Source organism: Macrobrachium rosenbergii, chromosome 40 (genome assembly GCF_040412425.1).
Source record: "Macrobrachium rosenbergii isolate ZJJX-2024 chromosome 40, ASM4041242v1, whole genome shotgun sequence".
NCBI classification, from domain to species: Eukaryota; Metazoa; Arthropoda; class Malacostraca; order Decapoda; family Palaemonidae; genus Macrobrachium; species Macrobrachium rosenbergii.
Window position 1 is genome coordinate 6,953,769 of NC_089780.1, and position 12,877 is coordinate 6,966,645.

Sequence of the window (12,877 nt, forward strand, 5' to 3'; positions counted from 1 at the left end):
ACTGCAAAGATCCTTAGGTAATACCTACAGAGTCCTGCGTGAGGTGCGCTGATGGCACTATCCCCTTAAGGGGGATGGAATCAAATTTTTACTTATATACTTCTGAATCATATCAAGATTAAACAATTTTCTTTTAGTGTAAATCCCACAATTTAATTAACTTGAATAACTCACACCAGTGAATAAAACACAAAATTTACGTCATTGTACTAGGAAACCAAGTAACTGAATCTGGAACATTTTGAGGTCATTCAGCACTAAAAATAACATTGAAACAATTGTTGGCAGAGGGTGGGAAGTGTGATGGAAGAGAGAGAATATGAACAGAGATATAGTCACAGGAATTAAAAGGCTTGCAGCTAGGGCAAAGGGACGATGCAAAGACCCTTAGGTAATGTCTACAGTGCAACTGTGTGAGGTGCACTGACAGCACTACAACCCCTAGGGGGACAAGGTAACTGCCACAACTGACACGACACTAACCTAAGATCGGACAACTTGGGGTAAGCACAAATGCGCAGCGTTTTTGAGTTGGAGCCGACAGCATAGAAGCGACCAGAAGGGTGGAACTCGGCACAACGTACAGCTTGGACATCCTCCAGAGAGGTCACAGCGAGAAAGCGCGGTTTGGCTTCGCTATCTTTGTTGCCACTCTGAAAAAAAAAAACAATTTTAATTTTAATACATACACTAAGATCTATGTACCTGTCATCATTAAAAATGGTAAGCTTATAAATACAACGTACATAATGTATCTGAACGGAATACCTTTGGTAGGGTGCCCAAAGTCCTTGCATACAGTACAATAGCATCATGGTTTGTCTTAGTCCAATAAACTGACAATTTTCATCACAAACTATTGCCTTCGTGTTTGTACAGAAAATGTAACCAATGAATGGTCTGGGGTTTTACGAATTTCTGTATTAATAAACCAATAATACCAATCAAATATGTTTGAATCTCTCACAGTAAATTAACAAAAATTACAGCTTTTGTTGTTAATGTTTCTTTCTGGTGCAGCTAAAACAGGACTTTACATGAGCGTACAATCACATCATTTTTTTTTTTAAATCTCAGTGAACTATACTGAACCTGAACCATAACTGTTTATCTAATCCTGTATGTATTATGTAATCTTAAATAAACAAAAAATATAATTATTCAATAAGACAAGTACTGTACTGAAAGAAAAATCCAAGGTGGTGTAAATACTTAAAAGCAATATCAAATGAGACAAACATTCTTGAACACTAATAATTGCAACACCAATTTCAAACACTGAAATTAACAAAAGAGCGCAAATTCCAACTGCCCCAAATAGAAATCAGAAAGAACTCTTGTCACTAAAAACCTAAAAAAAGGACCCTGACATTGCCAGTGCCTTCAGTAGCCACTGTCCATCGTACAATATAAGTTTTTGCTATGTCACTCGTACCTTGAAAACATTTTTGCAGTCTCATGCCATAAAATGGCTCTTGGTGTTTCAACAGGGAGTCCAAGGGTGATGACGATGATAGGCTTTGAGTGTACATAAAAACTTTTCATGAATGCATCTGTTTACGATGTGCGTGCTTCGTTTAGGTTTAAAATACACGATGCAACATATTGCCAGTGAATTCCACACTCAATTGATTTTAAAAATGAGGACTGTCAAAAACAAAAGAAAAAGTAAGTAATCAAACTACATATTCAACAAAACAGAACACTTTACAGTAAGCCTTCAGTCAAGTGACATTTTAGATATAATACTGTAAACAGAGATATCAAGGGGAAGAGTTATGTGTTGGTGGAAAAATGGGTCTCATCAGAGGTAGAACACAAATTTCCCATTTATTGATAATCTGAAGTATGTATTGGAACTCATACAGGATATGCCAAGAGAAATAAAGAAACAAAAGCTTATAAAGACTGAAGTATAGGAGAAAAATAATTCAGTGTCCTATAAAGGGTAGATGGCTTTACCTATGCCACAGGAGTCTTACTCAACAAGCAGGTAATCCTTGAAGGAATCCTAAACATTTACCCTAAGGATCCATTAAATTGACTAACCAAATTACTGTATTATTATTATTATTATTATTATTATTCAGAAGTTGAACCCTATTCGTATGGAACAAGCCCACCAAAGGGGCCACTGACTTGAAATTCAAGCATCCAAAGAATATGATGTTCATTCGAAAGAACTAACAGAAAGTAATGGAAAATACAGAGTGAGGAGATCAGTTATCAGAAAAACAGATAAATTAAATTAATAAATAGAAATGTATGGAAACGATTAAAATACAGGGAATACCATTAACTCACCGAGACAGGATCTTCCATGGTGCCCATCTTGAGAACTTAAAATTACTTTTCAATTTTGTTTTTCAACCTCAAAATCCACTTCAGTCCATTGGTTGTAAAACCATATGGTTCTACATCATCACTTCTCAGTTACTGAGGATGTAAGGCAAGTTTTCCCTCCTTTAGTGAATAGGGTAGATAATTATTCTTATTCCACTGAATGTTTGACTTTATTTCCTGCTCTGTATCTAGCACGGAACTCTTAAATAAAATACACAACGTTCTTAGAGCTACGTTAAATATTCATTTGTAAAAACAATCTGTGTCAGTAGGGTGTCTTGGCCTGTAAGGCTTTGCAAGCTCCCACTTGCACGAGTTTTCACTTCACAGGTAAACTAGTTAAGAGCAAATGTGTGTACAGTGCTTGAAGAACATCAATAGTAAAAACACTGTAGTACTTCACAAACACCAACTATTAATTTCACCAACAAATGTATCTATTACCTAAGCTGATGTGATGGAATGACTGAAAATTTTAGTTTTTTGTGACCAGAATGTCAAAATGCATATTCGATCGAAAACTTTTTGGCTGGGGATACCTTCCTCCGGTTTTTACACTCTCTCCCTCTCTCTCTCTCTCTCTCTCTCTCTCTCTCTCTCTCTCTCTCTCTCTCTCTCTCTCTACTTACACAAACTATTAAGTTTTCGTCAAAAGTAAAATTCATATTTATTCAAAAACTTTTGGCAGTGGATACTTTCAAAACACCCTCTCTCTCTCTCTCTCTCTCTCTCTCTCCAATACATCTCCGGGTCTAAAAAAATTCTTTAAAAGGGTTTTCTGCCACCAACGACACAAAAATAAAAAATAAAAAACACTGGACATCCCAAATCAACTTCTTCTCCTAAACACCTTTCAAGAAATTGCACCAACTGAGAAACACCACTTTACTCCGAGATAGAAAGTGAGCCAATACAATAACAAACCGTTCATCTCCAATCACTTTCAACACCTGGAAATGACTGTTCAAGCTTCAGATGTTGCTGTAACTGTATAATTTTATCTTACGTTGTAAGAGTTTACGAAAATGCAATCTTTTCGTCTCAATCACACATCTGTGACTTAAAATAGGCGACTCGATCATACGTTTGTGACTTAAAATAGCCAATCAGGATGAATAACTACGCAATTTTATTGCTGTTACTATGAATCATATTTATTTACTGAGTCTGTTTCGGTTTTTTTTATAGATCAAAACAGCGTGAACGACTTTTATAAACTGTGAATGGAAAGTCAATCGAAAGTGCTTTTAAAGCCAAATATTGAATCATCTTTTTATGCTAACTTTAACTCGACATTCTATTTTTTTAATTCCACTTTTCTGTAAATAGTATGATAAAATTAGAACAGTTCAAGCCTTATTGTGACTCGCCATTTGCCTGTGAAAGGTAGAAGCTTTTAACGCCACGACACTCGACTCGCTAAAGGAAAAGTTATATCATAAACCTGTTATAGCAATTTCACACTTAATCGTCCAAGAATTTCACCAAATCATTACAATAGTTTCCTCGTCTCCTGAGATTGGAACACCACATGAGAGAGAGAGAGAGAGAGAGAGAGAGAGAGAGAGAGGCTCACGTCGGGAATGCATGAACTGTGACGATACATGCGAAGATTTTCAATCTCACTTCAAAAATCAAGCTGAAAAATGCGCCGAAGTTTCTTCGGCGCAATCGAGTTTTCTGTACAGCCGCTACAGCGTATAATCAAGGCCACCGAAAAGAGATCTATCTTTCGGTGGTCTCGGCATAATGCTGTATGAGCAGCGGCCCATGAAACTTTAAACACGGCCCGGTGGTGGCCTGGCCTATATCGTTGCCAGATGCATGATTATGGCTAACTTTAACCTTAATTAAAATAAAAACTACTGAGGAGGCTAGAGGGCTGCAATTTGGTATGTTTGATGACTGGAGGGTGGATGATCAACATACCAATTTGCAGCCCTCTAGCCTCAGTAGTTTTTAAGATCTGAAGGCGGAGAGAAAAAGTGCGGACGGACAAAGCCGGCATAGTAGTTTTCTCTTCAGAAAACTAAAAATGCTACGTCAACTTCAAATTGCAAACAAAAGCTCGTCTTCTGCGAGTCTTCCCAAGAGCGAGAGGTGGCTATATGTCTTAAAAGTCAAAGCCCAAAAGGACGAGAGAGAGACAGTTTTCTCAGCTGAGACCATTATGGCGTTTGGCGTCCGGAAGACGTATAGTAGATATTTTGCGGAGAGAGCATTACGGTAAAGTTTACCTTCCCAAGCTCTCTCTCTCTCTCTCTCTCTCTCTCTCTCTCTCTCTCTCTCTCTCTCTCAAGCGAGAGATTCCCACAGTATTGGAATTATACTTAGGCATAAAAGCTTGCGGCTAAATTCCAGCTTTCTTCACATAGATGATTAACAGGTGCAAAATGGTGATTCGTGACCTAATCAGCATGCTTTTGTTAAGGGACGTGAATTATTTCACGAGTCGGTGACCTTCATGGGAAAATGGAAGGGGGTTCATGTCATTCTCGGTTCCATAAGATCTCTCTCTCTCTCTCTCTCTCTCTCTCTCTCTCTCTGCTTCGCTTGACACATACAAACAACAGCATCCTGTTTGGCTACAAACAAATTTCTCTTGGTGAAATGTTATTGCTCTCTCGCTCTCTCTCTCTCTCTCTCTCTCTCTCTCTCTCTCTCTCTCTCTCTCTCTCTCTCTGCTTCGCCTGATAGGAACAAACAATAACATTCCGTTTTACGGTAAACAAATCTCTTTGGGTGATATGTTATGTAGCAGGTCTCTCTCTCTCTCTCTCTCTCTCTCTCTCTCGGGTGCAATAACACATTCAGTCAAATGAATGAGAGTGCCGCCTTGGATGTAAATTGCCATTTTAGAAACTAAATTCATTCATGCCCTGAAGGGTTATAGCGTTCCAGTATCACAGAGAGAGAGAGAGAGAGAGAGAGAGAGAGAGAGAGAGAGAGAGAGAGAGGAGAACAACGGTGTTCTGCAAATACTTAACTGTCATTTCTCACACATCTTTTACGCAAGTAAAATTTTGTTTTTCACTCAAGCCTTTCTCTCTCTCTCTCTCTCTCTCTCTCTGTGTGTGTGTGTGTGTGTGTGTGTGTGTGTGTGTGTGTGTGTGTGTGTGTGTGTGTGTGTGTGTGTGGAGTCTCATCTATTTTCCTTTACAGTAAGAAATTATACTAAATCATCTATACTTCCTCCCTTTGAAAAATAAATATAAAAAATTCCTTATATACAGGTATTCTCTATTTCAACATATTAAAAAAACAAACATTGTCAATAACATTAAAAATAAAAAAAAAACAAAAGAAATAAGGTTTGAATGACGTAAATAATTATTACACACACAACAATTTCATTACAGAGATTTTCACAAAATATTTCACACGAAAAAAAAACTCACAAAAAATACGCTTCTTCTCAATATTTAAAACAAGTTCCCACAGAAAGACGGTACTTTCCTACCCCACATTCCGACGCGGCCACGGTAACATCATCGAACATCACGGGCGAGGAAAAACTTTTATCATAACTTTCGTCGGGACTCGGGACAAAAACATCCGGGTTTTCTCACTCACACGAACATAAGACATAAAATGGCCAACATTTGGGTCCCTCTGCTAAAACGTGTCAAGTCAATGCACCCTGTAATACTGTGTAATTAAGTGACATAACGCTTATATTAACAAGTACATTGATAGAAGTAATCCTTATTGGTGTGTGTATAACTTAAAATACACGTGCGTTATGTATTACGTATGTGTATTTGTATAAACGTATACATAAACGTAATATACTTCGGTAACACACGAGAGGAAAGCACAAGCGACCTTCTTCCCTCCACAGCTCAAGCTATACTGGAGGAGGAGGAGGAGGAGGTCTTCGACTGTTACATTACATTCGACGATGACTTGGATCTTTAAAGGCTCCAGTGGTCGGTATATGCACAATGTGTTCTTGGCCCGGAAGTGACCAGCCTAAGCCCCTCCCCCTCCCCTATCATCCACCAATCCCAGCCCTCCCTCCCCATCATCCACCAATCCCAGCCCTCCCCTCCCCATCATCCCCATCAGCCCTCCCCTCCCTATCATCCACCAATCCCAGCCCTCCCCTCCCCATCATCCACCAATCGCAGCCCTCCCCTACCCCATCATCCACGAATCCCAGCCCTCCCCTTCCACACCACCCAACCAATCCCCGCCCTCTCCCCACCACTCGACCTAATCGAAATCCTTCAATATTACAATTTTTTAAAATCTTACTTTCTTATTTTCTTCCTTTCTATTTTATTAATTGTTTTTTATTGGGTTCAGCTTACAGTCTCGTCCATGAGATTATTGTTAATTATCCGAAAAATTATTATTAATTACACAAACGAAATGAAAAGAGAAAAAAATAATTAGTATTCAAAAGAATGATGTAAGACATTATTGCACAATTTTTAACACGACTGTGAGGAATAAAAAAAAAAATAAAAGACAATCCCTTTCTCTCATTCATCTCAAGAGGATGGACAATGGAAAATCACACAAATGAATAATGTACAAATCATGAATAACATACAAATAAGTTTCAAGGAATAAATGTACGCAAATATAATCTAAATAAAAAAAAAAGATGCTTTCGAATGCAAAAGGTTATCTTACACAAAATATAGGACAAGGAGATATACGAAGGAATATTTCCGTTATTTTGTGTTAATATTTTCAACCAATTCAGAAAACAAACGAATTAAACAATAGAAAAATTAGGTTCCTAAACCTCTTGAAGTTTTGATACGAGAAGAATAAAAGGATTAAAAAGTTTTGAAGTGAATGATGAGGTGCCTGAATTGTATCTATTGATTCAAAATATAAGATTCAATAAATCTGTAATTGCCTGAGATAAAACAGTTGATTAGGGTTCTGGTAGTAACTTAACTAAAGTAGGTCATATATATATATATTCACCTCCAGAGTTCTTGTCATACGTCACCACACGAACAGCTGTACAAAAGAATAATTTGAAGGTGAAAATGTTATCCAAACAGCACAAACACAGATGCGTGATGTCTCAGTCTCCCGGAGAAAAACAAAATAAGTCTCGGGGCGATTCTAAGAATCTTTAGGCGAGTTCAGCTAAAATAAATAAGTGCGACGTCACGTATTGACCGTATTGCAAACTCTACATGATTAAAAGCACACCTGATCGATGCATCTGAATCAGAGAGAGAGAGAGAGAGAGAGAGAGAGAGAGAGAGAGAGAGAGAGAGAGAGAGAGAGAGAGAGAGAGAGCTGCATGTACCTAATTCATACCTTGGCACACCAAAGGTACATTGGGTTTAAAAGGACGTACTCAGATCGTTCCTACTCTGCCTGGGATCGAGCCAATGGGTCCTAGGTTGTCAGGAGAGAGAGAGAGAGAGAGAGAGAGAGAGAAAAGAGAGACTGGTCACTCAAGAGAGAGAGAGACAACTTCGCCAAGAGAGAGAGAGAGAGAGAAAATGCCCGGTTCAAGAGTCAAAACACTGGTCACTCAATTTAGAGAGAGCAGTCTGGTTCAATTAAAACCCAGCTAAGTTTGACAGCAGATTGAGAGACAAGCAGAGAGAGAGAGAGAGAGAGAGAGAGAGAGAGAGAGAGAGAGAGAGAGAGAGAGAGAGAGAGAGAGAGAGACCGTTGCAGGAAGCGGAACTTAAAACATGAATACATTCATCACCACCATCATCATCTCGCACACAGCCAGCCAGCCAACCTAAATTCCAGCCTGAGCCCCCTTTAGAACAATAGAGAAGGCGTGTCTATTTATAGAAAACGGAACGTCCGAGTGTAAACTACACCTCTGGGAGAGAGAGAGAGAGAGAGAGAGAGAGAGAGAGAGAGAGAGAGAGAGAGAGAGAGAGAGCAGACACCAGGTGTTGGTAATCAACATTGTTATGGAGTTTGCACTTCCTTATCGTACTGCTAAGTCTGGATCGATGGCTAAAAAAACACACACACACACACACACACACACACACACACACACACACACACACACACATATATATATATATATATACATATACATAAGGTTCACCTAACTGTACTTAAGCACTTGAAAGTTTCTAAAAAAAGTAAAAAAAAAAAAAAATTCAAAGAGAAATCTGTCAAGTATACCATCACGAACTTCTAGTAATTATAAGCGCATGTTAAAAACCCATGTAGAACTGATTATTTTTGAGAGAGAGAGAGAGAGAGAGAGAGAGAGAGAGAGAGAGAGAGAGAGAGAGAGAGAGAGAGAGAGAGAGAGAGAGAGAGAGAGAGAGAATTATAACTTAAAATATTACCTGACCTTCGCTACTGAGAATTTGCGCAACGCTTCACAACTCCTTACCTGGAAAAGAAAGATAGGTACTTTAATGTACTGTATTGTTAAAATTTACAAATTGAAAAAAAAAAGTTAAAAATAAAACAGAAGTAAAAAAATGCGTCAAAGTTTCTTCGGCGCAATCGAGTTTTCTGTATATCGTATAATCAAAGCCACCGAAAATAGATCTACCTTTCGGTGGTCACGGTATAATGCTGTATGAGCCGCGGCCCATGAAACTTTAACCACGGCCCGCTGGTGGCCTATCCTATATCGTTGCCAGAAGCTCGATTATGGCTAACTTTAACCTTAAATAAAAACTAATGAGGCTAGAGGGCTGCAATTTGGTACGTTTGATGATTGAAGGGTGGATGGTCAACATGCCAATTTGCAGCCCTCTAGCCTCAGTGGTTTTTAAGATCTGAGGGCGGACAGGAAAAAGTGCGGACAGACAAAGCCGGCACAATAGTTTTCTTTTACAGAACACTAAAAGCAAGTAAGAGATTTTAACAGTGATTTTAACGCACTGTATAAAGGAATCTCGTCAAAAATAGTTTTCCTGTCCACTTGATATGATAATATAATTTTAATCATTATTTTTACCAGAAAAAGGTGTATTTATTTAGCTGTTTATTAATGCATACACAAATAAAATTATACATACAAATAAAATTATACATACAAATAACAATTAAAACTAAATTAAAATAATTTACTGGACCAATATACTCGACCGATCCTGCTACATAAAAATGCACAAGGTTACGCACTAGTACAGAACACTAATATATATATATATATATATATATATATATATATATATATATATATATATATATATATATATATATATATATATATATATATATATATATAATTTCAGTCCATTATTCAAATAGGCAAAAGTTGGACCAGCTGATCCTATATATATATTTTGGGGTAAAAAAAAAAAAAAACCTTTTCAATTAACCCACAAAAAATGAGGTTTTATTACCGACCCCACAAAAGTCAAACCATACAACCCTTAGTATACTTTGGGGTGGAAAAACCCCAAACCAACCCTTCAATTAACCCACAAAAAATGAGGTTTTATTAACAACCTCATGAAGCCCTGCAAACCTTTCAAAAACCCCGCCATTCCATCAACATCAACTTAGAAATGACCTGCTCTATCACAATCCTTTAAAAAAAAACCTCATTCATTAGGAGGAGAAGATGGAGACTACAAAAAAGAAGAAGAAGAAGAAGAAAAAGAAGGAAAAGAAGAAGAAGAAGAAGAATGTCATTAAGAAGACTAGCCTTACCTGTAGCGGGTTAATTGGTCTTGGCAACAACAGTAGTATTAGTAGTGGGCTAATTAGAAGGAACTTGGCCTTTGGAGCGGCTCATGCAAAAGTCCTTTTAAGGACTTGTCATCTCAAACGGGAAACTCTAATGCATCTAAACAAGAGCAATAGCTACCGCATTCCTCTCCCTCAAATGACCACAAAAAACAAAACAAAAAATTGTTTAGATTGTCTAAAATAAAATAAAAAAGGAAAAAATGCGCTGCAGTTTCTTCAGCGCAATCGAGTTTTCTGTACAGCGTATAATCAAGGCCACCGAAAACAGATCTATATTTCGGTGGTCTCGCTGTAACGCTGTACGAGCCGCGGCCCATGAAACTCTCAGCTGGCCGTGGTGGCCTATCCTATGTCGTTGCCAGAAGCACGATCATGGCTAATTTTAACCTTAAATAAAATAAAAACTACTGAGGCTAGAGGGCTGCAATTTGGTAGGTTTGATGATTGGAGGGTGGATGATCAATATACCAATTTGCAGCCCTCTAGCCTTAGTAGTTTTTAAGATCTGAGGGCGGACAGAATAAAGCGAGGACGGACAGACAAAGCCGGAACAATAGTTTTCTTTTACAGAAAACTAAAAACTGGTAATTTATTCTGGTAGGAGATGAATTAAATACTATTCAATTAAAAAACAAAAAGGTAAATTGTCGGTAAAATAATAATAATAATAATAATAATAATAATAATAATAATAATTAATAATAATAATAACTGATACTCGTATATAAAACTCATAGGCTATACTTTCGGTAAAATAATAATAATAATAATAATAATAATAATAATAATAATAATAATAATAACGACTGATAACACATCTGGTAAATAAAAAAAAACTATAGCACACGGAAACAAAAACACACATCAAAAATAATAAAAAATAACTTACAAAAGAGCATAAACCGGTCTGACAAACGCACCTCGACCAGGAAAGAAAAAAACACCTTTTCTTTAGGAGCTAGGTGAATAACCTTGTAAATCTGAGAGAGAGAGAGAGAGAGAGAGAGAGAGAGAGAGAGAGAGAGAGAGAGAGAGAGAGAGAGAGAGAGAGAGAGAGGCGTTTTAACCTCGATGCCTAGCAATTCCTGGTGAGGATATTATTGCGTCTCCTCACAAGATTTTTGCCATAGTTGATATCCAAAAATATATACATGTATACTCATATATATTATGTATATATACATACACACGCGCACACACAATCATTCTGGACACAACCCTCCGCCAACAAGGAAGTCCAACTTTCTCTACAGGCAAAGGAAATGCCTAATGCGGTATTTCCGCAGATTATAACGAGTGATTAATGAGGTTACGTTGTCAACACTGAGAGACGAAAGGCTATAAACTCTTAGCAACAGTTTTCTGGTTAGAGAATTGAGCTGTAAAAGCTTCAAGGAAGTGTTGTCGTTATTATTATTATTATTATTATTATTATTATTATTATTATTATTATTATATGATCATTGGGCAATTATTGACTAATATTGGACTAATACTGATGCGCACGAAATGCGGATTATTAGAAGATTTGTGAAAACTCTATGAAATCAATTCGCAAATTGCAGCCATTTTATTCAACAAAATATTATTATTATTATTATTATTATTATTATTATTATTATTATTATTATTATTATTATTGTCTAAATTTGTACTGAAAATTATTACCAATTGACTAAGCTGTCGTATTTTGCTCCACTAATAATAATAATAATAATAATAATAATAAATTATTATTATTATTATTATTATTATTATTATTATTATGAAGCACAATACGACTGATTCGTCAATTTACAATTTAGAGAAATCCTTTTATTAATATTATTATTATTATTATTATTATTATTATTATTATTATTATTATTATTATTCAACATTAAGAAGACTCAGACCCACACCAGAATCTAACCAAGAGAATCTTTCAAAAATGTGTAAAAAAATTAGCTCACTAAATCTAACTCAAAGATAAATTCCACCTCATGAAATACAATCATTCATAACAATTAATAATAACCAATACATTCACCCACAACAATAACTAAAAACAAACAACAATTATCACAACATTAACTGAAAATAAACAAAAGAGCAGAGATCCTTAAGAGAAATCAGCGAGTATGGTGAAACTCATAACAAAGTGTCATTCAATACGACGGGGCATGAGAGAGAGAGAGAGAGAGAGAGAGAGAGAGAGAGAGAGAGAGAGAGAGAGAGAGAGAGAATGTTGCAGCGTTCAAGAGGTTGGTTCTGGCAGACGTTCCACATTAAACAAGTAATAAATGCGCCGAAGTTTCTTCGGCGCAATCGAGTTTTCTGTACATCGTGTAATCAAGGCCACCGAAATAGATCTATCTTTCGGTGGTCTCGATAAAATGCTGTGTGAGCCGCGGCCCATGAACGGCCCGGTGGTGGCCTTGCCTATATCGCTGCCAGACGCACGATTATGGCTAACTTTAACCTTAAATAAAATAAAAACTCCTAAGGTTAGAGGGCTGCAATTTGGTATGTTTGATGACTGGAGGGTGGATGATCAACATACCAATTTGCAGCCCTCTAGCCTCATTAGTTTTTCAGATCTGAGGGCGGACAGAAAAAGTGCGGACTGACAAACAAGACACAATAATTTTCTTTTCAGGAAACTAAAAATGCTGTGGACTTGAAACATGAATTTTTAGAAAGAGAGAGAGAGAGAGAGAGAGAGAGAGAGAGAGAGAGAGAGAGAGAGAGAGAGAGAGAGAGAGAGAGAGAGGTTCTTTCAAAAGACACAAGAACACAATCACCTCTGCATCACACCATGAGATCGTTTTAGCTTGTTCCCATAACTGGACAGAAAGCGACGATCTTATCTGTTAATTTTCAAGCTCAT

The 12,877-nt window shown here is 37.0% G+C and overlaps 1 protein-coding gene across 6 annotated transcripts in view; it reads right to left on the bottom strand.

Annotated features, from left to right (window-relative positions):
- LOC136826079 (WD repeat-containing protein 47) overlaps positions 1–12,877 on the bottom strand; it is a 76,131-nt gene that overhangs the window by 9,811 nt on the left and 53,443 nt on the right. For all 6 annotated transcript variants that reach the window (XM_067083028.1, XM_067083025.1, XM_067083026.1 and 3 more), the window contains one exon: positions 484–653. In XM_067083028.1, coding sequence (XP_066939129.1) covers positions 484–653 — 170 coding nt within the window. The remainder of the gene's footprint in view (positions 1–483; positions 654–12,877) is intronic.